Raw genomic sequence first — 23,603 nt, 5'->3', positions numbered from 1 at the left:
TACCCAAATTTGAAGAGCATGTTTCCGCCTCTGCTTAATAAAGGCTATAGTAGGAATTTTGTAACGTATTAAAAACATAACGGCAGAAAAATTCATGAAAATTTGAAATGTTTTTAGATGTTTTAAGATGTTTTGAAGGTTGCCATTCTGTTTGCTTTTATTTTTCGTGTACTTTTGCATTATCAAAAAAAAAAAACGTCCTGTCTGAAAGTGCCGCCCCCCAGACGTGCCGCCCGGGGCGGTCCGCCCCCCCCCCCCCTCCCCTAGCTACGCCACTGCACCTACCCTTCATCGAACTGAGAAATAGATTAGCTTACCGTGAAATCAAAAGAGGCGGGAGTTGTAAATGCATAATTTGCATAAAATAAAACATTTGTGGATAAGCATTTTTTCTTTTAATTAACTACTTTTAAAAAGGAAAATTATATTTTAATACAACATGCATATGATTATTTTCGTGGCGCTGATTGGTTCAGCGCTTGCACAGTGGGAACCTAATTTTGCTTCAGGAAGAGCAGGCATTGTTCATCTCTTTGAATGGCACTGGGACACCATTGCGAATGAATGTGAAACGTTTCTCGGACCGAATATGTTTGCAGGTGTTCAGGTGTGTAACTTTGAAAAAACAGACGAACGTATAAAGAGAGACTTATTGTCGGCAGAAAACGTTTATTTTTTTTAAATCATAGACAATGTTATACTTTAATCTCATTTTCAACTTTTTAAATTTTCTTGCCTGTGCAAGTGGGCTAAAATTCAAGCACTTATGCAAAATAAACAAATCAACAAACAAGAAAATATTTAACCGTCTCGAAAAAAAAACGCTCAGCCGTAAAAACAAAAAATGAAACTTTTACTTGATGTGTTTAATTTAAAGTTTAGAGAAGTTATTTCGTTAACACAGTTTAGATTGTTTTGAACATTATTTTCAGATATCACCACCAAACGAAAACCGTATCGTCAACGGTCGTCCTTGGTATGAAAGATACCAACCGGTCTCGTACATTGTTGGGACGCGATCAGGAGACAGATCTTCATTCCAGTAAGTAAACATTTATTAAGGTTGCCAAGCCAGTGGGTTTATCGAAAATATTGACTAAAAATGAGCTAATTCTGCTTGTAATGTGATGCATTTTGACTGGGAGCATAGAAAAATAACACATGAACAAGTAAAACGCGTGCATCTCAATTTGTGGATGCTTTTATAGTGAGTAGCAGAATTTATAAAACATTGACACCGGTAATATAATAATTTATGCCTGTCCGTGCTTTGTAGGCCTATAGCCTGGTTGGTCGAAAAGAAGAAAATAAAAGCATAGAAAATCAACTGGATTGATTGTGAAATATCAGTGTTGAATGCTTAGTTATGTTGGTTTTAACTTTCTGCTGTCGTAGCCTGTATACAGTCAACAGCTTAGAAGGCAACACTGTAAATCTGTTGAAAACCTATTAATATGTTTACCGTTCAAAGTCATTGTTTAAGTTTCTTTAAAGCGTTTATGTTGAAGAACAAATGCCTGGCTACCGTTTTTCATTGATCACTTCTTGTATCGTAGGAACATGGTGGATAGGTGCAATGCTGTAGGAGTCCACATTTATGTGGATGCTGTCATCAATCACATGTGTGGAGATAGTGGTTCAGGTAAAAACAATGTAAATTTTATCAGCTTGTCAATCTTACTTATATCTTACAAGTTGCAAATACACAAACAACAAAATAACTAACAAAAAACATTGAATAAGTGATATGTTATTATTAAAATTCGCATCCTTGAGAACGTCAACATAAGAGAAATAAGAAACGATTTTACATTCGAACTAGTTGTTTTGTGCAGTGCAAACGCATAAACAAATGTTTACTAGCTGAAAGCGTTTTCAAATCTCTCTTACCGATGAATACCGATTACCTTACTACCAGTGACATAATATAACACAGCCTATAGTCTGGAATTTAGAACTAAGTAGGCTATTAGCCTAAATACATAGCTTTAAAAAAAATGTGACAAAAATGTAAACAAGCAGATGGTTTCCAATTTCTTGGATTTTTTCTGAAAATGTAAATATTAAGTATTCATCTTATGACAATCTAAAAAAAAAACAGTCAAAAAAGTCCTAATCAGGAAAATGCTTCACAGTATTTCAGCAGCAAGTGCAAAATAAAGTTTTTTGCATCACGGTTCTCATAATTTTACAGGCATTGGAACAGCTGGCAGTTTTTTTAACGCAACTGCAGAAGTGTTTGAAGCTGTCCCTTATTCTTCTCTTGACTTTAATGATGCCAAATGCCATACTGGGTCTGGAGGTATTGAAAATTATCAAGATCCCAATCAGGTATTGTTGTGTAGGTCATTTCAAAGGCATGTTTTTAGCTGGTTGTGATAATAAACCCAAACGATAAGAGCAACACTAACTGTTCAATGGCTTGCTTATTTCAGTGTGAATCGAAATGTAATCTCAATCACACTTTATTTCAAACTCGTGCTAATTTTTTAAAGTTATTGTTATAATTAAATCTGATTTATTCTATTTTTGCAGTCAAGAACAACTTTTACAATTTTTAGCCAATTTTTTTTCTTGTTTCGTTCACTCAAATTACTGTTTATTTCATACAAGTGAACTGACATGTTACATAAGCTATAGGCTAATACGTTGTTTCTCACAGGTACGAAATTGCAAACTAGTATCGCTATTGGATCTCAAGCTTGAATCAAAGTATGTTCGAGGTAAAATAATAATTAATTATCAAATCAAATCATGTTGAAGTTTTTAGAAGAAATGCCCATCGGAGACAAAAAACATATGGACAAGTGACTTGAAAACTAAATATATTTTTTATCTCATTTAGGTTTAGTTTTGTGGCTATTATGTATTTTAGGAAAAATTATCGCTTTCATGAATGATATGACCTCAATGGGAGTGGCCGGATTTAGAGTGGACGCTTGCAAGCACATGTGGCCAGGCGACTTGGACGCCATTTTCTCGTCTTTAAGCGATCTCTCAACTGACAAAGGATTTTCAAATGGAAGCAGGCCATTTATATTCCAAGAAGTTATCGATCAAGGAGGTATTTTATACTATAGAGCATTTATGTTTCTTATCCTGAGGTCCATAAACTCCTTGCTGGTCTATTGTAGCCTAAGTAGCAGAGAAGTTACTGAATGCATTGTTTTAGTAAAACTTGTTAATAAATTTCCCAAGTTTACGTCGAACCCTAATGAACAACTTGCATTGATTTTTTTTAATATGCAAAGTTGTTTCTACAATAACTGATCACCAAGTACAAAGCTAAGTTTATTTAAGTGCCACCTTGGTTTTACCAATAGCAGCCCACCTTGGTTTAACTGTCAATACGTGAACTAAAATTCTTTATCGAAATGTCAAAATAGTAGTGGGCGTTGGGTACTGTCGTGTTTTTTTGTGTTAAAAGTGATTTTTTGCCGTAATTACCTAAACAAGGATAGATGAAAAAAATGTGCTTTAGATTTTTGGCTCCCTGAGGAAGAGGTCAGGGGCCCGAATTTCAGTCTGGTTTCAAATTATTTTATGACGTACTTCGACTCTAAAATTATTTTGCATTTGTTGAATGAAACTTTTTGCTTCATGTGAAATGTAGTTAAAACAAACAATTTTTTTTTAAATATTATTGCAATTTTTTTAATTTTACCTAATAACAGATGAAGATGTAAAAGCATATTTGTCTGTCGATAAATACACACTGAAAATAGATTTTGAAATCACATTGTTTTATATATATGCCATTATTAGGAGTATTTTAGTACAAAAATATTGTTTTGTTGAGGTAAAATGAGGCAGAGAGTCCTACCGGTACTTTAAGTTTTTTCGCTACATTGACAATATTGCTTTGCGAAACGCAAAATGCACCATATGTGTAGTCTGGGGTTATGAAAAAATATAACAAGACAGCATATAAGAAAGGCCCTGGTAAACTACATTTTTCCAGTAAGGAGGAAGGGCAAGAATTTTGTAACAGAACAATCTTGTACAGAAGATTGCAGCTGAACAAATTCACTATCATTGCCCCTGCACTACGCAAGTAGTTATTACCGATGTCCAACAAATTCTTCTTCGTCGTGTGAGCCTCGGGGATGACCAAAGTAGTTTAATTACACATTATTTGAAGCAAACAACGGCATTAAAACCCATTTCGAGAAAGAGGCCAAGATTAAATTGGGGTGGGGGGGGGTTTGCTGTCCTAACCCCCATGGCTACGTCCCTGGAAATAATTGCATTACAATTTTGTAAAAAAGAAAGAAAAAAAGCTGCATCACGCAGTAGCACTGATTAATTATTATTATCATTTACAACTAATCAAAATCATCTTGCGTTTCAGTTTCAAACAGATTAGGTACATGTATCTGTTTAATTGATACAATGATCTTATAAACACTCACACATCTCAATGCAGGAAACGTTGTTAGAAAAGTAAATACACTTGCGAAGGCTCCTTTCTTGCAACCGCACTTTACCAAGTTTAATATTATTACTTCCAAGGTATAGAGGCTTTAAGCAGTGAATATGTATTCTAGTAGGAAAGGAGCTGCCAGCTATAGTCAGTCGGGGAAGGAAGAAATGTTTGACTGTCAATTAATTTTCCCCATATTATGGTCAAGGAAATGGGACCGCCAAATGTGCATAACAAATAATGAGTTGTGGGGAGAAGGTTTTCACTTTCTGCATCACGATTAAAAACAAGAACCAGTGTGCTTAGAACATGTGCCATCTCTTGCTTTTTAGCTCACTTTCCTGTCATGTCACTTCCTGTAAATGCGTGAAAGCCAATCAATGCTGTTGAGTGTGGTTCACGGATCGAGTGCATGGAAAAAGCTAAAACAGATATTTTGACATGTTGCATATGAGAAATTGTGATCTTTAACTGATCCAATGTGCAACATGTCAAAACAATGTTTCTATTAATCAATTTGAGATTATGTCCAGGAGTAGGTCTGAGTATCAAACCAAGATTTTAGAAGCCCTGCGAATAAAACGCAATCATCCACCTTTAAGTAGACAATTGTATGCTTGCGGCTTGTCTTTACTTGGCATCGTATGCCTATGGCTCAACAATACAAACTCTCTACCAAAGCTCTATTTTATTGTGCTTTAGGAGAAGCGATAACAGCTAGCGAATACTTCAAGCTTGGTCGTGTAACAGAATTCAAGTATGGACTCAACTTGGGAAATAACAAAGATAATATTCATGTAAGATTACCAAAAAAGATAACAACATCTTGTGGAACACATTTTTTATTAAGCTACTTAACAATATTTTATTTTTATGATCAAATGTCTACAATGTAAGTAAATATTAATCATCATCATCATTTTCAGCCTGTGAGAGCCCACTGCAGAGCGTAAGCCTTCCCCTTTTCATGCCAATTTATATGATCCTGTGCTAGTTGGTACCAATTGGTTGTATTGCATTGTTTGTCAATGTCGTCCCTCCATCTCACTTTTGGTTTTCCTTTCTTTCTTTTGGTTTCTCGTGGTGTCTATGTTGTTAATTTTTTAGTCCATCTATTGTATTAGTCCAAATATTAATAAGTAAATAAAATCAGTCAGGTTCGGATATTTGTATAATTTATTGATAAAGCTTTCACTACCGTAAAGGCGGCTTTCTCAGTATCTGGAAAAGCACAAAAATTAGGCTACTTATTTGAAAGTTAGATGTTTTTCTGAATTCAGACTTTTCTGTTGGCATGGAAAGGTTATCAGTTACAAAAGCTAATCTTCTAGACTCTAGAGCGCCTGTATCTCCACGTTACCGACGATTCTAATTTTTAAGGGCAAGAGTTTACAAGAACCGAATTACCCGACCATTCTGTCATTTATTTTTGCTTACGATATTACATAAACTATTTTTCGTTGTAATTCAAGTTTGCTATAATAACTAAACACTAATGTATATCAAAATAAGCTACTGCTAATAAAGTGTTGGTAAGTTTCATGCATTATTATAATTATAAGAACTGCTGTGACCACGAGATCCTACAAACAGTAGGCTGGTCACCTTACATGTAGGCTATGACCTATAAATTAAGATAGCCTGCTGTAATTATGTACTTTAAATAAATTTATTATTAAAAACAAACAAGGTATACAATTATACATACTTGAGTTTTCATTTCACTTCATCGCGTCAATATAGTTACCAACCGTGTTGAATGCGCAGTCTTTACAAAGCTTTGGAGAGGCTTGGGGAATGATGCCAGATGGCAATGCTCTAGTCTTCATCAACAACCATGACAATCAGAGAGGACACGGTGGAGGAGGAAACATCGTTACCTTTAAAGACTTTTACAGTATTGTTGCTGTTTATTTTCCAACCTATTAGACAACTGAGTATTTTTAAAATTAAGCAATGTCTTTAAAGACCAACAATTGCTGTTTTATGACGAAAGAAGAATTTTGGAAATTATCTATATGTCTTAAATAAAATGAAACCATCGTAGCACTAGGCTTTCTTATGTTCATATGCGATTACATATTATTAGTAACTACAGAGAGTCGCATAGTTTTCCATTTCTTACTCTTAAAATGACGAAAGTAGTATCTAAAACTTTTCCATTGTTGTAGAAAACATCACTATTTAGTCAAGCTGACTTGCAATTTTCAACTTCTATTTCATTGCAGATCTGAAGATTCTGACTGCTTTTATGATGGCTTGGCCATATGGTGTTCCTAGAATTATGTCCAGCTATTATTTCAGGTAAGTTTTTCTTGTCACACAAACAAACGCTTAATCCCTGGTGCTGTAGGCAGTAGCCTACGGTTAACAGGGCCAGGGGAAGTCCAGGGAGTATTTTTGACTGGTACCTGGGATGGTACAAATGGGCCCGTAACCTTTCCAAATGGTTCATGAACTCAAAGAAACCTCCAAGTATTTTTTGGATATAACAGCTTTTTCTTAGAAATGTCCAGAGCTGTTTTCGAGGGTATACGGCGGTATAAGCAGTATACTCTCTGCTTTTTCAAGCAACTATAGTACATATATCCTCTGGTTTTCTAAAGAGAGTGCCTATGCTGTTCTTTCTGATTCTTGACAACTACTAACTAACTACTTAACCGTTTGAGGACCAATAGTACACGGGTGTACCATGAACTTAATTCCGTCGTCCAATTTTTATAATTCATGTTGTGGTAGAATCATGGTAGAATAAAGATTAGTATTTTGCAAGTTGTGTATTATTTATCATGTTGGCAAATCTGACAGTATACCCTGTACTTTTTTACGAATGCAGCACAGGAAATGTCTTTGAAGTTGATTTGGGGCCTTCGGATTTCATTGATACCGGGCCAAAGTTACTATCTTAACGGCCCTGGTTTTAGACCAATTGATGGAAAATCAAAACATGATGACATCATTTTGAGTAATCTTATTTTCTTTCAACACTTAAATCATACAAATCAACAAGATCATGGACTTCAAACAAAACAAAAAAATTGTGAAATTTTAGATTTTACAGTATTTTTTTTTCTAACTTATCATACCTGTTCAAGGTTTTGGCGTTCATGCACAGTTCTTTGTGAATGTTCGGTTAAGAAATTGTGTAATTCAATATCTCGTTAACAAGTTAGTTTTATGTTTGATTAATTATGATCTTTAGTTTTCGTAAGTTTACTTTTACAAACAATTTATGCTTTAATAAAAAGCTCTTGATTTGTTTTCAATGGCACTATAATAAAAGTTAGATCCTTAACCCTATCTGTAGCGACACGGGGTTTTATGAAGACGCCCCACTCCAGTAGTGAAATATTTCACAGAAGGAAGTATACTAGAAATGTAAAATTTCTTGACTTTTAGTTTTTATTCTTTGCAAATTTTCTAAACCTAAACTGGTAATTTTTCTACCTTCCTCCCCTTCACAATAAGCATTTCGTCTCAGGTGGCTAGACATTTTCGTGCAATGCTAGATATATATAATTATGTTAATGCAATATAAATGTTAGTGCAATTACTTTAAAAGGTAAAAACGCCCAAAAATGGCTTATATTTATGAGCAAAAGTATTTTTTTGTTTAGTTTAGTATTACTTTATGTTATAATTCAAAAAATTCAATTTTGAAGCTATTTTCGGAAAATTAGATTAAAAACCGACTATCTGACGTTTGTTCATCTCAAACAATTTATTTCAATAAATTTATTGGGTAAAAATTTAATTTCTATACTCACAATACACAGGGCTATTATCTTGTAAAATATTTTGGCTCTTTGATTTTCATAGCTTCCATTATTAGCGGTTAATTAGAACGGGGCTAAGATAGCGCGTGACGTGCTCTCCACGTACGAAAACAACTCGTATTAAGATAAGGTTGACTAATGATTATGGTGTACCTTTGTGCAAACGTCGAAGCATTGTCCATACCTCAAGTCGGCTATGCTGCATTGGCATTAACCTTGTACTGCATATCCATACATCCAAAGAGAACTTGTCAGTTTTATTGCTAATTTTCATATTGCTTCTTTCCAGCGCTTTAACCCTATCTTAATACGACACGGGGTTTTATGAGGACGCCCCACTCTATTAGTGAAATATTTCACAGAAGGAATAATGCTAGAAATGTGAAATTTCTTGACTTTTAATTTTTATTATTTGCGAATTTTGTAAACCTGAACTGGTCATTTTTCTACCTTCCTGCCCTTCACAATAAGCATTTCGTCTCAGGTGACTAGACATTTTCGTTCAATGGTAGTTCTATAAATGTTAATGTTAGTGCAATATAAATGTTAGTGCAATTACTTTGAAGTATAGAAACGTCCAAAACTGCCTTGTATTAATGAGCAAAAGTAATTTTTGGTTTAGTTTAGATATATTTCAAAAATTCAATTTTGAAGCTATTTTCGAGAAATTAGCATAAAAACCGACTTTCTGACGTTTTTTCATCTCAAACACTTTATTTCAATAAATTTGTTGGGTAAAAATTTAATTTCTATACGCACAATGCATATGGCTATTACCTTGTAAAATATTTTGGCTCTGTGATTTTCATAGCTCCCGTTATTAGCGATTAATTAGCACGGGGCTAAGATAGCCCATGTCGTGCTTTCCGCGTACGAAAACAGCTCGTATCAAGATAGGGTTAAGAAACTACGACAAGTCGACTGCTACAAGTAGAAGCAAAAACCTTTCGGCTACTGAACAGTGTGGTATTTTAGGGATAGCAACTTACAAATTCTACATCTTTAAATAATTCAAACGCATCTCTGAAGATTGAATTTCATTTGTGCGTTTCAGCCACTCTGATGAAGGACCACCACCAAATCAACGAAGCGTGAATGCTGACGGAAGTTGTGGAAATGGATGGGTCTGCGAACATCGCTGGAGACAAATCAAGAACATGGCAGCCTTTGCAGCAGCAGCGACAGGTCTACATATTTCGTTTGATACAAAGTTTAACGGATCTTTTTAATTGTTTGTATTTTTTTCTTTTTGATGTGCAAACCATTCTTCTACAGTCCCAACGTCGCAGAACTTTGCCAACCTCGAGGCAGTGGCGGCAATTCGTGCGCCACAGGTGTTGAAGCTGATAATGTGATTTGTGGTCTGTTGTTGCCAATCTGTTCCCTTGCAGTTGCTTGTAAATGATAAAAAAACACGTGTGATTAACAAGCAACGTCAATGTTTACGCACAATCGTTGCTTTAGGCTCACCTTACTAGCTGAAAGTTCTTATTCGGCTGTTTTCTATCTGTAAGGTAAATTGAAATCTGTAAAGGATGTTGATGAACCAAATGTAGACAACAGAAGCAACTACAAGAACTCATCTAGTTTGGACTTAATTAGACATGGAGTTTGATTGATAGATGGAATCTTTATCCTAGGACTAGAAAAGCTTCTCTGAGAGCTTAATCCTGACAGTTTCGCATACTTATAGATGTAGAAGCTTTGAACCAGTGACTCAAGCCTGGTCACCGTGATTGACAAAGTGAAGTTTCTGATTAATTATAGAAGTGTTGTTGGCGGGAAATTATTCCATCCATTAGGTGCTGCTAAAACGAGAGCTGTTCTAAGTAGGCCTATGCATTGCTCAGGCGCACACCCCGAGAGTCAAAGTTATTGAAGTGATGTTGTTTTAATAGCAATGTTGTTACTGCAGTGTAAGAACAAAATGTTATCACCATGTATCCCACAACAATTAAATCACATTTTCAGGTCAGCCAGTGTCTAACTGGAGATCACATTACAATCAAATAGCTTTCTCTCGCGGAAATAAAGCTTTCCTTGCCATAAATAAAGCCGGGAGCGTAATGAGAGGCGCTTACGCCACTGGCATGCCTTCGGGAGCCTACTGTGATGTCATTCAAGGCAATTTTGATGACAACATGTGTACTGGTAAGCTTGAACAACGGATAAGCTAATCCAATTGTCTCTGGTTTTATTGGGTTGTAGCCTACATCAAAGATGAAATGTATTTAAGAGTGAGATGCTAATCCCAGTAAGCAAATCAGTTTTCTGTTACATTGATTCAACGTCTGCAGACCTTGAATAAATGTAAAAGAAGACTGACTTGCTGGTTGGAAGACCGCATTTTTTTCAACAAATGTCATATTTTTAACACAAAACAAAAGCAAAACGAGTCCAGTTTCTAGAACTTGCTTGGCACAGTGGGAGCATTTTCCTCCCTTGTATGCTACGTCCCTGAAGACATCAACTTCTACAGTATGTCCTCATATCACTTCTGTAAGCTAAGCATAATTAGGCCTACCATTGATAACGTGTAAAAAAAGTGTAGGCTAGTATGCTACAAGCTTTGCATGATGTACTTTACTAAAACTTCATTTAGGCTATCGCTGATTTTCATTTTGTATGTTTAGACCATTTTGTAACATTTGGAAAGATTCTTCAAAAACACCAAAAAATGGCCTGCCTAAGAAAAGCATTCGATATAACAAAAATATTAATTGGAGTTGAATTGATGTTGCGCTCAGGCCCGGATTTAGAAGGGGCAGGGGGTGCAGGTTCCCCGGGCCCCCCTTTTGAAGGGCCCCACGACTTGGAAAAATGTGATTTTGTGTTATTGTTTTTTTTTCTTTCAGCCTTAGACGTTTCTGCAAACTGCTGTGCAGTGAAGTGCTGGATTAATGCTACTGTAGACGTAGAGGTGGTTTTTCGCGCGAAAATTTTTTGCTCGGGAGCCCCCCGGTCTAATAGTGCCCCGGGCCCCCCATAAGCTAAATCTGGCCCTGGTTGCGCTGTCAATGTATTATACGCAAAACGGTCCAAAAGCGAGCCGAGCACTCATAAAAAGGATTTGATCCATGTTCTTCAATGTCTTATATTACATCCGCCTAGTCTAAAGAATTTTTACCAGAAAGACCAGAACATGGAGTCAGAGGTTTAAATTTACACTTTGGTTCAAATTGGAGACTACGATGTTAACACTTTTTCATATTGCTTTTGCTAAGTCCATTGCGTTTGGTATCCTGCCTGCGTCATTGCATTTGAAACAGACAACACCGTTATAGTCTATCACTGTATCACTTTTATAAACTTTGGATGAGCGGTTGACATGGGATAGTCATATTATTAATCTTAGAAAGCAGCTTGCAAAGGTCTGCGGCATAGCATTTAAGTTGAGGTACATTGCCCCTTTAGCCTAACAATATTACAAACTTTATATTATGCTTTGTTTCAATCCAAGATCCAATACTCGATTATAAATTGGGGAAGAGCAAACTCTACATTGCTTGCTCCACTACAAGTGTTACAAAACAAGTTCATTCGATCCTGCTTATTTTTGCCGAGGTCAACAAGTACAACTGTTTTTTATCACCAATTTAACGTGCTCAGAATTGACGATATTATTAAATTAGAGACTGCAAAATTTATGTACAAATATGTGCACAAAATGCTGCCCCGGGCCTTTGCTGATTGCTTTATTTTTGTAAACGAAATTCACCATCATAAAACCCGTCAGAACCAAAAGAATGATTTATATTTGCCTTCTACAACGTCAAACTCTGGTAAGAAGATGTTATGTTTTAATAGAGTGAAACTATGGAATCAAGTACCAAAAGAAATAAAAGAAAAGTCTTATAATGTTTTTAAATTTAAATTGAAATGTTTATTAAAGAATTTGTACAATGATCACTCCTGAAACGTATCATCTGCTTATTTCTCTACACAGTTTTTTTTTATGTTGCCCTGTGTTATTCCATTGTTAATGTATTATGTAAAGTGCTGGTATTGTGCTATATATTAGGCTATATATGTGTTAATGTTCTTAATTTTGGGTCTTTTGTTTAAATGTTTGGGTGGCAGCTGACTTTGGTGACCCTTTGGTCTTTCGCTGCCATCCTTGTTGTGCAAATTATTTTGTGTTCATTGTGTTTTTGCTTTTTGTGTCGTTCTTTTTCGCCAACAAAACAAAAAATAAACTGAACTGAACTTTACAGCATTTAAATCTCGTGCATCTTTGTATCACAAATAAAGTTACGATATCATCCATCATTAATTCTTTTTTCTGCCTTTAACAGGTTCTTGCATCACAGTTGATGAAAATGGATACGCTAACATTAACATCAGTCCAAGCGATGATCCATTCGTCGCTATTCACGTGAACGCGCCATGCAATTGCCCATCTGGTGATTGCAGCACTTCAGGTAACATTGCTCCTTCAAACGATTAAGCTTTCAAAATTTTCATGCAAAAACCACGCAAGGAACGGCGTCTTGCCGCTCAACTATCAGCTCAGTGGCCGAGGGATAATCACCTTTGGCTCTTCGGTTATTGCCCATCTGGTGAATGCGGCCCTTCAGGAACTGTAGCTCCACCAACTGGAGGTTTAAAATTTTTATGCTTTAGCTGTCGCTTTATAAAATATCGATGAGTTTGATTCACAGCAATAAGTCTGTTTTGGCCTTGGACCAAGTCTCGTCTGACAGAAAATGGAATGGCATGAATTGGGTAGAAATGGAAAGCAGATTTTGGGATAAAAGATGGAAAATGTCAAAGATGAAATGGGATAGAAGATTTAAGTGATGGGGTAAAAAGACAGTCTTCCATCATTCCATACCACTTCCATCATGAACTTGCGAACACGTTCTTGATACATACAAATATGTAAAAGTTGGTTTTCGGTTCGTACTGAACCACCAAAGCGTTGTTGTCGGGACGGTTGTTTGAGAACAACAAGTTGACACCATTTACATCTCGTAAGTAATATAGCTTGACTTCAGTGCACTACATCGCTCTTGAATGACCTCATTTGATTACCATCTGAACAATCAATCAAGCAGTCTGGAAAACAATATGCAGAACGCTTTGAAAACCAAAGCTACACCGTGGAGGCACTGAAAAAACAACAACATGCGATTATCTGCATAATCGATAGAAGAGAAAGTAAACTTGCCCCACAATGAACTCCAAACGCATTCAGGCCGGAAATTACCGCAAAAATTGAACACACGGAAACAGCTGCTTCCACAAGTCCACAAACAAATGTAGTCTATACTTGGAGCATGACTTGGAGGCATCGAAAAAAAAAACAGTTACTGAGTCAGATACAGGGATACCAGACTTGTTTAGAAATCCCTGGCCGGATGCCTCTGATATTTTACAAAAATTGACAAAGTACGAAAAAGAGCTACTCTTTTACATTCCATTTCGCTACATTTCCTCCACAACAAGTGTTGAAGTGGCACCGACACAAAACCACATATAGGTTTACAGTAGATCTTCTTGTTTTAACTTCTAATACCAAACGGTGAGCCTACTTAATCCATAAAAAATAGCTCTGTTAAATTTTTAGCTTAAATTTAGCCTATAGCCCGTGGGCTTACTTGTGCCTTATACAATGAAAAAGTCACAAAATCGCAGATGGAAGATGGAATGGAAGATTAGTGTGATGGAATGGAAATGGGATCAATAAAAATTTCAGGATGGAAAGTGAAAAAAAAACGTTTTTCATTCCATATACCCGTCGCTAGGAACGGTTTCTTGCCGCTCAATTTCGTGCTGGTGACCAGGTTGAACTCCTCGTTATGTGAATTATATTTTGTTTTGTTTCTTAACCCTTTGCTTTTCAACGTTTTTTTGGAAGTTAACTGCTCAAGGGGGGGCCGTTTTTGGATCAAATTCAATCAGCTGTTACGTGTTATCCACTGATGCTATTTCAACAGAAGTTGCACTGGTGTGAAAGCAAATCATTTGTCTATAAGTTTGAAAAGTCATTATTTTAAAATTTTATATGTTAAACTTGATATTTCAATTTTTGCAAAGGTACCCAAAAACGACAATTTTGATTTAACTTGCCGCTACTTAATTACCGTGCTAATCCGATTTCATACAAACTTCTAAATAACAAAGAGCTCGATCGAACGCACGAAGTGTGTGTGCGGTGTGCCGAATCATTGTATTGATTAGAATTTACGACTTGCGAGCAAATCTTATTGTAAGCTACTCACTGATTCTAAAATAGTTACAATCAGAGTAACATTGTTACACGAATTTGAAAAAAAAAAAAATTGCGTTTGTTGTCTTACATTTTTATCCTAAATTAATGCATTCCGAAACTCATGGCTAGCTTCTAGTTTTATGGAACCAAATTTCTCATAAGTAACACCTTAGCCTGCTTGAATAGCTGTTTACATTTTCGTTTGTGTATTTTAGGTCTACAATTGAGTTTGTAGTATGAATATTTTTAGTAGAGATAAGACAATTGAACAAGTTGTTGAAATTATCTGAAATTTCTAAGTTCAAATTAGGTGCTTTTGAAATTGTGGATTTGTGTCAAGTCGCATCACAAATATCATGCAGGCCACATCATAAGTCATTTCGCTTACGGGTGTATATAAACATGACTCATAAATTATATCAACAAAAAATACAGCATTTACATCAACAAAGCTAAGTTCGAAGCTCACTTTTTATTGAAGATTGTGTCAATCAATTTGAAAATACATTTTTAGTCCGCCATAGCGTCGAAATAATGCAACAGCGAATTGAGGAACATGCGTGAACAAAGGAAATGTGAAATAACCCACAGTCAGCAAATCTACATAAATTTAACGTTTACAAATGTTGAATCAATGTAAAAGGACTGGATTGCTGACTGGGTTCTTATTGTTTGAAGCACTAAAAATACGCGTAAAGGCGACAACATCAGCAAGGCAGTGATTATGTTTCTGGCCAAAAAAAAAATAACTTTTGACTTCAAAGATAAAAATAATTATAACGAAGCTTCAAAGTTTGTCGTAAAACATTTTACAGAGATACAATAAACATAATCATTTTGTGCCAGATTGTGAGAAGACTTCCTAGATTCTTTCCAACCATTTGCATGATTGCAAATTATTTTCTATAACTTTATATTGCTAAAAGATGGCTTCTTTGTTGAAACAACGTGGCTACAATTCTATAAAAAATTCTTAGGCCTACTACATTGAAGTAATGAAATTTTTTTTGTGATTTTGCTGATGACGTTTTGCAATATCCGAGAAGAAAAAATAATAATGATGATTTATTTTACAAGACCGTGGTTTGCAAGTGATTCACAAAAAATTGTTGGGGGAAAATTTACTATTAGACGTAAAACGTTTGTAAAAGAAAATTGTCGGTTTACGTATTTATAATGTTTATTGCGCTGTTATCGAATTATAAACTGCCTGTAGGCTATTGTCTACCTTTGTGGTTGCCGGCCAGCTTAGAGCAGCATGCAAACTAAGCGTTTATGGTATTTGCATCGTGTTATGATTCTCGAAAATTTCCCACAAGGTCTTTATTTTTATCGTGATGTTTTGTGCCTCTTCTGTCCTAAACTTGAAGTTATTGTGCAGCACAATCCACATCGGTTTTTAGACTCAGTCTTCATTGAAAATCTTTTGTGTGGTGCATCATTTCAAGTAGTGTCTTCCCCTAAACTGTTACACAAATCGCCCAGAACCAGGTTGATTATTATGTATCTTACAGCAGTTGAGAGCCCGTTATTGTATGTGTGGAATTATTACTGTAGATGTCTGACTAAATTCATGCCAAAGTCGAGCAAATTCTGCTTTCGGGATCCTTGCCGTTATTTACGGTATTTTTTGTTGATAAGTTTAGGCAGCATTTTTCCAAGATAAATGAAGACATCGGTGTTGTTCGTCACTTAGATTTAGTTTTCTCAGCATTGTTTATTCATTCTTTGATCCACTAGTTTGTCCCACTTTTGGTATAATCGGATCGTTTATAAATGGCGGGTCTTCACAATAGCCGGCCTCTTATACATTGGCGCAACGTATTCAGATGTTGAATCAATGATGAAGAAAGCTGATTTGTTGTTTGTCTTATGTGACGCCAAACTTTATGCCTCGTCTACAGTACAAAATATTTTGTAATGTACATTGTGTACATTGTACATTTTGTTTGTAGGCCTACATTACAAAATATTTTGTAATGTAGATGAGGCATTATCATCTTTATTTTGCGCTCTTTGGAACAAAACACAGTGCACTGTGAAACAAAAATACAGGACATAACAACAAGTAGGCGACATAAAGCAGTGAAGGGACGCCATCGAGTTAGCTGCTACGTATAAATGGAGCCTATCTCATAATTTTGAGTGTATCTCACAATTACTGTTTGCATAAACGCTATTTCTCCGGCTTCTCCCAATATCATTTGCAGTGATACATTTCCTCAATTGCAAGTTTTGTCAATGAGAGCATTTCCATAGAAAGTTTATTTCGAAACCAGGTTTTCGTGTCTTTATCCAAGAGAAGATTTCTTATTGTAACGTTTTTTATTCGTCAATGAATATTATCTGCTTGAAACAACTGTTTTGAATAGTTTGTGGCCTACATAGCCTACTATTTTGATCGTGGATTGCTATTCTTCTTTGTAGAGCTGATAACGCAAAAACGTTTGCTATTATTGTTTCTAATTAGCTTTGCGATCACTGGCTTTTCTTTGTAGCATAAGAAATAACGCGCTTTGTATTATTGAGGTCAAACCAAACAAAAGAAAGCAAGAGGATGCTTCTCTCTGCTCGCGCATATCGATGCACGAAGCAATTATGAGCTTATGGCTTGTCATCGCAATGTAATCCATTTCACGCTTTGCTGGAAGTTAGCTAGAAATAGCAAAAATTCACCAAAATCTTTAATTTACAAGAAAACTACACAACTTTTAGCATCAAATTTAATATCATCAGATCCGCCTGGCAATTTTAGGAAAAGTCAAGAAAAACCAAGTGCATGGCGTTACTGTGCTTTAAATAATTAAAGGAAATATGAGGGGGGGGCCAAATCTGGCCTCCCTTTGAGGAGCAAAGTGTTAAATTGTTTTATTAAAATTTATTGCTGAATTATCTTACCTTTCTAGAAGAATGCAGTAGCTGTCTCAGCTGCACAAAAAAAGTTGACTGTGGACAATTGGGGACTACTCAGTCGCAATGTGAAAGTTCAGGTTGTCTCTGGTGCCCAGATCACTCTGGTGGTAATGATCCGTGGTGCATTTATAAAAGTGACTCAACAGCTGACGGATCTTGTTCAGTTAATGTAAGCTAAAGTTAAACATGATATTATATTGTGTGACTGTAGTTTTTGAAGCTTTGAAGTAACTAAACTGAATTCAAGCCGTATCCACTTTTGCCAAAACAGCAACGAATGGGTTTTAAGCCTCCCTAAAATGAAACTATAAAATATTATTTTCAACCGAAAAGACTTTCATTTTACTTTTATGGTCAAAAATGTAATTAAATTTAACTGAGCTCGTCATTATAATCACACTCAGCATCTTTCATGCCTTGAAAGGGGTGGAAGACTTCATAGTAGCCTACTGTTTTGATTTTTACTTAACAATAGGCCATTAACCTGTTTTCCCGACGCTATTGTACAATGTGCACATGGGGTTTCATAAATTGGTAAGAATGTTCTGGCTGTAACAAAGATTTTGAGCATGAAGAAAATTAAGTGCCTGCAGTATTCAAGAAAATAGCAAGTCAAGTCAAGGAAACAAAAATAGCTATACTGTGTATTTCATTAAAATTTTCACACGAAGACCTACAACTGACAAGACGACCGGAATTTCTTTTTAGGATTCCTCAAAGCAAGATTGCGGCTACATTGGAAGTGACAAAGAAAGCTGCGAAAACTCGGGCTGCTGTTGGGCTGAATCGACATCGTCTGGCATACCATGGTGTTTCTATCCCGCATAATCTGCTGTCGGATGTTTGAAGTTGAAAATATGGATGTAACCTAGAGAAATAAAACTGTAGCCTGACAACGTTGCAAGCATCACTAAATTAATATAAACCTAATTTTATGATACTTTAGTTAATTAATTTCTTTATTTTTTCTCAACACGATATATATTTTGTTGTATTTCGTTTCATGCTTCGTAGCCTACCAATTTTCAATACAAAATTGTGTTTTGTGTTTCCAAAATAAGAGACGTGACGATATGAAGGCCAGTCATCGATTATTATAGAAAGTGTCAACGTCAACGTTTATCTTCAAAGCAAAAATGTAACGAATGTAAACCGCAAAATCTACGAGTCCAGTTTTCAAGGGCAAAAAGGCAATGCCAGCAGGGAATATCGGCTCAAGGCAGATCTTAACGGGCCTTGGGGACTTGTGCGCTATCACTAGACGGAGTCGGAGGGTGGTGGTAAACTGCTCTGGAAAGAAGTTTCCAGAGATTCCTTGGTGTTGTGGTGTTTTCACTCACCACAAAGCAAATACTTCCTTTGCGACAAGGCGGGATGCCTTGATGCGGTCCTTCATCTTGTAGGCTCCGTTCTGCATTAGCTGCGAAGCGACCGGCACTATCAGAAACGGGACACAGACGAGAGGGTTTGCTGAATGCCCTGTGAGGCTGGTGATGATGATTCATGCTTTGCTACTTTAGTGTGAGAAGTCGATGATTTTGAGAGTTTCGTTGCTTCCAGCCATTCAAGTAACCTGGTGGCAGCGGTGCTAGAAGCAGTAGCCCACCAGGTGTCATAGCATTTCAATAGAAGCGATAGAAATGTCTTACATTTGTAGCCTTAGAACGGTATACAGCTTGTTTGGATTTGTGGATTAATGTGAAATCTGTGCCGACTGCCAGTTTTTGTGCCCATCAATGTCAGTCTAGCACAGGGTTGTGTGATGCATCTAGTGAAAGGGAAAAATGCTGATGGAGAAATTGTTGCTGGAAGAAGCCAACTACTCAAGTGCATAAAGACAAGCAAAATTTCAACATGCAATATCTACACCACAAAATACGACACTTTAGATGAAATATATGAAACTGTCCGTGCATAAAAACTGTATCTTGGTGTGGTCACTATATTCAAGAACACCGTATTTTCCACGCTGGCATTAGAATATGCTACATTTAGTGCGATATATAATAATTTATTTGCATCAGACAAAGCTGTCCATATCCAAAACAAAACAACAAAATAATACACAAACTGCAAATGCACAAATAACGAACAACAACAACGAAATAACATCAAAAAATAACAAAATAATACACAAACTGCAAATGCACAAAATCTCAATAAATAGGCTATCTACTGTTACAAGTTTACAGACAATGGTACGGTAGCGTTACAAGTTAGAAGAACTGAAAGTATTGAGAACGATAAAAACAATCAGATGACATGGCAGCCATCAAAACTAGTTAATAGCATACATAGAATTATTATAATGAAGACGGTAATTTGATATACGATGGCAATCAGACCTCATCAGGGAGGCAACAATAGAGTTAGACGATACTTCGCATCTTCCAACAAAAGAAAAAACATATTTACGAAGTAATGCATCAAATGTTATGATGTTACACAAGACTTGATGTTCACGTACGCTATACGTACGTAATATAAACTGTCAATCTTACCACATCATCTTCCCAAATAATTAGAATTTCCATTGATCATATCACAGTCTAAATAAGATTGAATTAAATTCAAATTCTATGAACACGCATGAAAAATAAAATGGTACCAGTAACGGCACCGGTCAAGCATTGTTTAGTGAATATATACTTGCACTTTGCAGTAAAGTGATTCTAGCCTTCTAGGACTAGGTATACTTACGATTTTTTGGAGGTTTTTAAATGCAAAAAGTTATCTTCATAAAGCGGTTGGTTCATAACCTAACTTGAAGATTAGTCGTAATATCGGCCGAATATATGCTCATTTGGGGAAAATGTTGCAAAAAAAACAAAAACAAATGCACTTCCGGTCAATTGACTGGTATGATAGTTCCAGGGTTAACCAATGCTCAGAAAGTCGAAAAAGTTAACAAATTTATGTAACAAGAACGGAGCTTCGATTAGATTTACTGAGCAATCTTGCAGCTCTGATTATGAGTATAATTACAGACCTACACTTTTTAATCTTTCATGAGTCCAAGTTTTGTTTCTGTGAAATACAATTTGGTTACCATGGTTCTCGGTTTCGTTTAACGAACAGTTATTTCATAAAAAATATTTTAAACCCCCGAAAAAACTTTCTGCGTTGCCTAAGCCACTCATTCAAAAAAGTATTTTTTGAATGTTTGAGAAGTAGCCTATTCAGCCTACTTTATCTTCGTGACTACGCTGCAGGCTAATTTCAATAAATAATTAGTGTTTCAAAACTAGTGTGCGGATTCAGGAAAATCAATAATCTCTGGTCAAATTAAGCATATATCTTCATTTTTATCTTTTATTTGTCTTTTTCGTGTTGTAGGTACATGTTGTATTATTACTGAAAAAATGCATAAAAAGCATTATTGCAAATAGGTCAATTAGGAAGGTGAAGATAGCCAGGGTTTATTAAAAATGCGTTGATTGGAGAATGGGTAAATTTTCGAATGTTACAGACCAAAAATTGCAGAAAAGTAACTTTTCATGTGAAGTTAAATATTTATGCTTCTGGAGTGCTCACTCGATCAAATAAATCAAGCTACACGGCCTACACCACATATTATTTAGCAAAGAAATTGGTCAAAGAAAGAAGGAGTTTTCCAAAAATAGGAATCGTTGTTCATTTGTGCCTTTCCTTGAGAGATCAAATACTTGGAACAACAATTTCCAACTTCTTCTTTGGTCTAAACCAGGGGTGGGGAACCTTTTTAGTATTGCGGGCCACATAAAATGAGAAATAACACAGGCGGGCCACTAAAAATTTCGAAATTTTATTTACAGATAAAAAATGTAGCGAAGTAGACAATGATTTATTTCACTTTCACAGCTAGTGGGATGGCTGAAAAATTCTATTTTTGCTGAATCGTGTGATGTCTGCTGACACGGAAGATGTTGCAACTCTTATCTGCATCTCTTCGTTTTTATCAGTCAGTCTGAAGCGAAACCGACTTTTTGTTAGATTAAATTTGGAAAAAAACTGCTCGCAACGGTAGGTGCTTCCAAACAGAGACACATATTGCAAAGCATGTTTCCGCATGACTGGAAAATCATCAGCATTTATGTAGCGTTGATAAAAGTTGAGCAGTGGAATGTTTTGGTACATCGCTTTCAACGTACCGTCACTCTGGAGCTCTACTATTTCATGTTGGAAGTTACTAGGAACATCAGTTGCAACCACATTGAAAGGAGAGGCAATAATATCTAACTCCGTTTCTTTACTCTTTATGTTCAAAAATCATATGGCAGGAATATTATTGTATGAGCAGGGTCACCGAGAGAATAATTTAGACCCGGTACGGCGGTACCAATGAGATCCTTGGGCCCGCAAATCAAAACACTTCTAAGAAAAACGCATTATATCCACACAATATTTTGGGTAAAGAAATTTTGACGCGGGCCACATGGAACAGTCACGCGGGCCGCATTCGGCCCGCATGCCGCAGATTCCCCACCCCTGGTCTAAACGAAATGAAAACAAAAAAGATATTTTTAAAAAACTTAAAGTTTGTAACTGTACAATATTCCTGTCGTAAGTAATTAGCCTTCGACTGAGCACGTTCTTGGCAATGTTCGGGTAAAAGTCCATATAGGAATAGCCTACTGTGTACTGTGTAGCTTTCTTCAATGTTTCTACAGTATTCAAAACTTTTTAACAACCAAGAAATTATAACTGGAGATTGACTTTCTGTACAATTATGATGAAGCTGTGTTGATGTTTTTTAACAACAATGTTATTGTTTACGGAAGGTATTTTCAAACACATGAAATGATATATGTGTCTGAATGTGGTGCAATTTTTTAATTGTTTGTTTGCGGAAGGCATTTTTTAATGCGTGAGTTGGCACGGATGTGAAGAATTTATTGCTTCCTTTTTAACTAATCTTCTTCTTAGAAAATAAAGGTAATTGTTTTTGTTTGATGTTTATGTTGGTATTGTGTTACCATATTCATAAAATTTACTTTACTTTATATCTCATCTTCATCTATTTTGCTTCAAAGAAGCCTGGTCTTTATCCTGAAACATCAGGGTCGACCAGTTTCCTGTAGACTCCTCCATCTCTCTCTATTGTTAGCATCTTCAATTTCAAGTTTTTTTTCTTCATGTCATCTTTCAAGGTGTCATCTCACGTTTTTTAGTCTTCCTTTTCTCATTTTTCCTATCACTACCTTATTCCAGACACGCTTTGTTAAATCGCTTTCATCTATTCGATTCAAAACCAAACCAACCAACTGTGCAACAAGAATCTTTATATCTGCTCCACTTCACCCTTAATCTCAAAGCAGTCCACCAGCATAACGTAAGACTGTAGGCTATTGGTTGAAGCTAGCATACATTCGCTTTTCTCAAGTCGTCACAAAACTAAATGAACTTAAAAGGTAGCACAAATTTAATAAAGCTACCCTCTTCTTCTTCAATTGCTTTACTAGAACCAGACATCGACGACCTCAGATAAATAATTAGAGCAAATATCTTATTATATGTTGCATGGACGATTGTTTCTGTCTTGTCGTTAAATTGTTTCAGATGAGTTGGTCATTGTCTGCCAGATGCTACCACGTTTCCCAATCAACTGAATTTTCACTAGGTTATTAAATATGCCATATGCTTTCCTCACTTTATTCGAGCTATAGCTTATACCCTATAGCTTTATACCTTTAAATAGAAAAAAAGAGAACAGAAAATAAAACTGTTTACATTCGGCCTTGGACGAGGAGAGACGAACAGACACAAGAGAAAATAAAAATTAGAACGTATACAATTTGGATGACTGCTAAAATGTGATAATTTGTAACCTCATATTGTTTCGTTATTCTGTAATGTTTAAATTCACTTTTGTTATAGACCTACAATATTATATGAACACTTTCTGATAACTAAAAATTATGATTCCAGTAATAATTGTGTGGAAATATTTTAATGAAGTCAGATTAGTTAGAATATCCATCAGGTAGACAGAATTTCATTAGACAACCAATTAACATTTAAAATTCTCAATAAACCACCTTTACACATAAAATAACTATGACACAATTGAAACAGGATACATGGCAGTGATCACTTGAATGGCTCACAGTCAAGTGACCCACTAGTGAAGTGCCAGAATTCACTGTGAATTATCCGTTCTTGCCTATGATCATGCATTATTTTAGGATATACACCACTGTTACACCAGTCATCGATCAGAGTGAACTACAGATTGATAAAAGTTTAATTTTGTATGTCGTACATTTTTTATTTTGCAATAATTAGTAGCCTAGCATAC

At 35.8% G+C, this 23,603-nt stretch overlaps 1 protein-coding gene across 1 annotated transcript; it reads left to right on the top strand.

The window, feature by feature from the left end:
- Positions 1 to 423: 423 nt before the first annotated feature.
- LOC145781316 (alpha-amylase B-like) lies at positions 424 to 18,404 on the top strand. The gene is made up of 14 exons (XM_082593095.1): positions 424 to 607; positions 933 to 1,042; positions 1,557 to 1,636; positions 2,195 to 2,331; positions 2,663 to 2,723; positions 2,876 to 3,064; positions 5,126 to 5,220; positions 6,191 to 6,320; positions 6,652 to 6,727; positions 9,254 to 9,384; positions 10,171 to 10,350; positions 12,495 to 12,620; positions 17,320 to 17,495; positions 18,035 to 18,404. The coding sequence occupies exons 1-14, from the start codon at positions 440 to 442 to the stop codon at positions 18,152 to 18,154; spliced, it is 1,779 nt and encodes a 592-aa protein (XP_082449221.1). The 5' UTR covers positions 424 to 439; the 3' UTR covers positions 18,155 to 18,404.
- The last annotated feature ends 5,199 nt before the right edge of the window (positions 18,405 to 23,603 follow it).

This window comes from Aplidium turbinatum, chromosome 1 (genome assembly GCF_918807975.1).
Source record: "Aplidium turbinatum chromosome 1, kaAplTurb1.1, whole genome shotgun sequence".
In the NCBI taxonomy this organism is placed as follows: domain Eukaryota; kingdom Metazoa; phylum Chordata; class Ascidiacea; order Aplousobranchia; family Polyclinidae; genus Aplidium; species Aplidium turbinatum.
The sequence above is the reverse complement of the archived record's forward strand: the minus strand, read 5'-3'. Positions and strand labels throughout refer to the sequence as shown.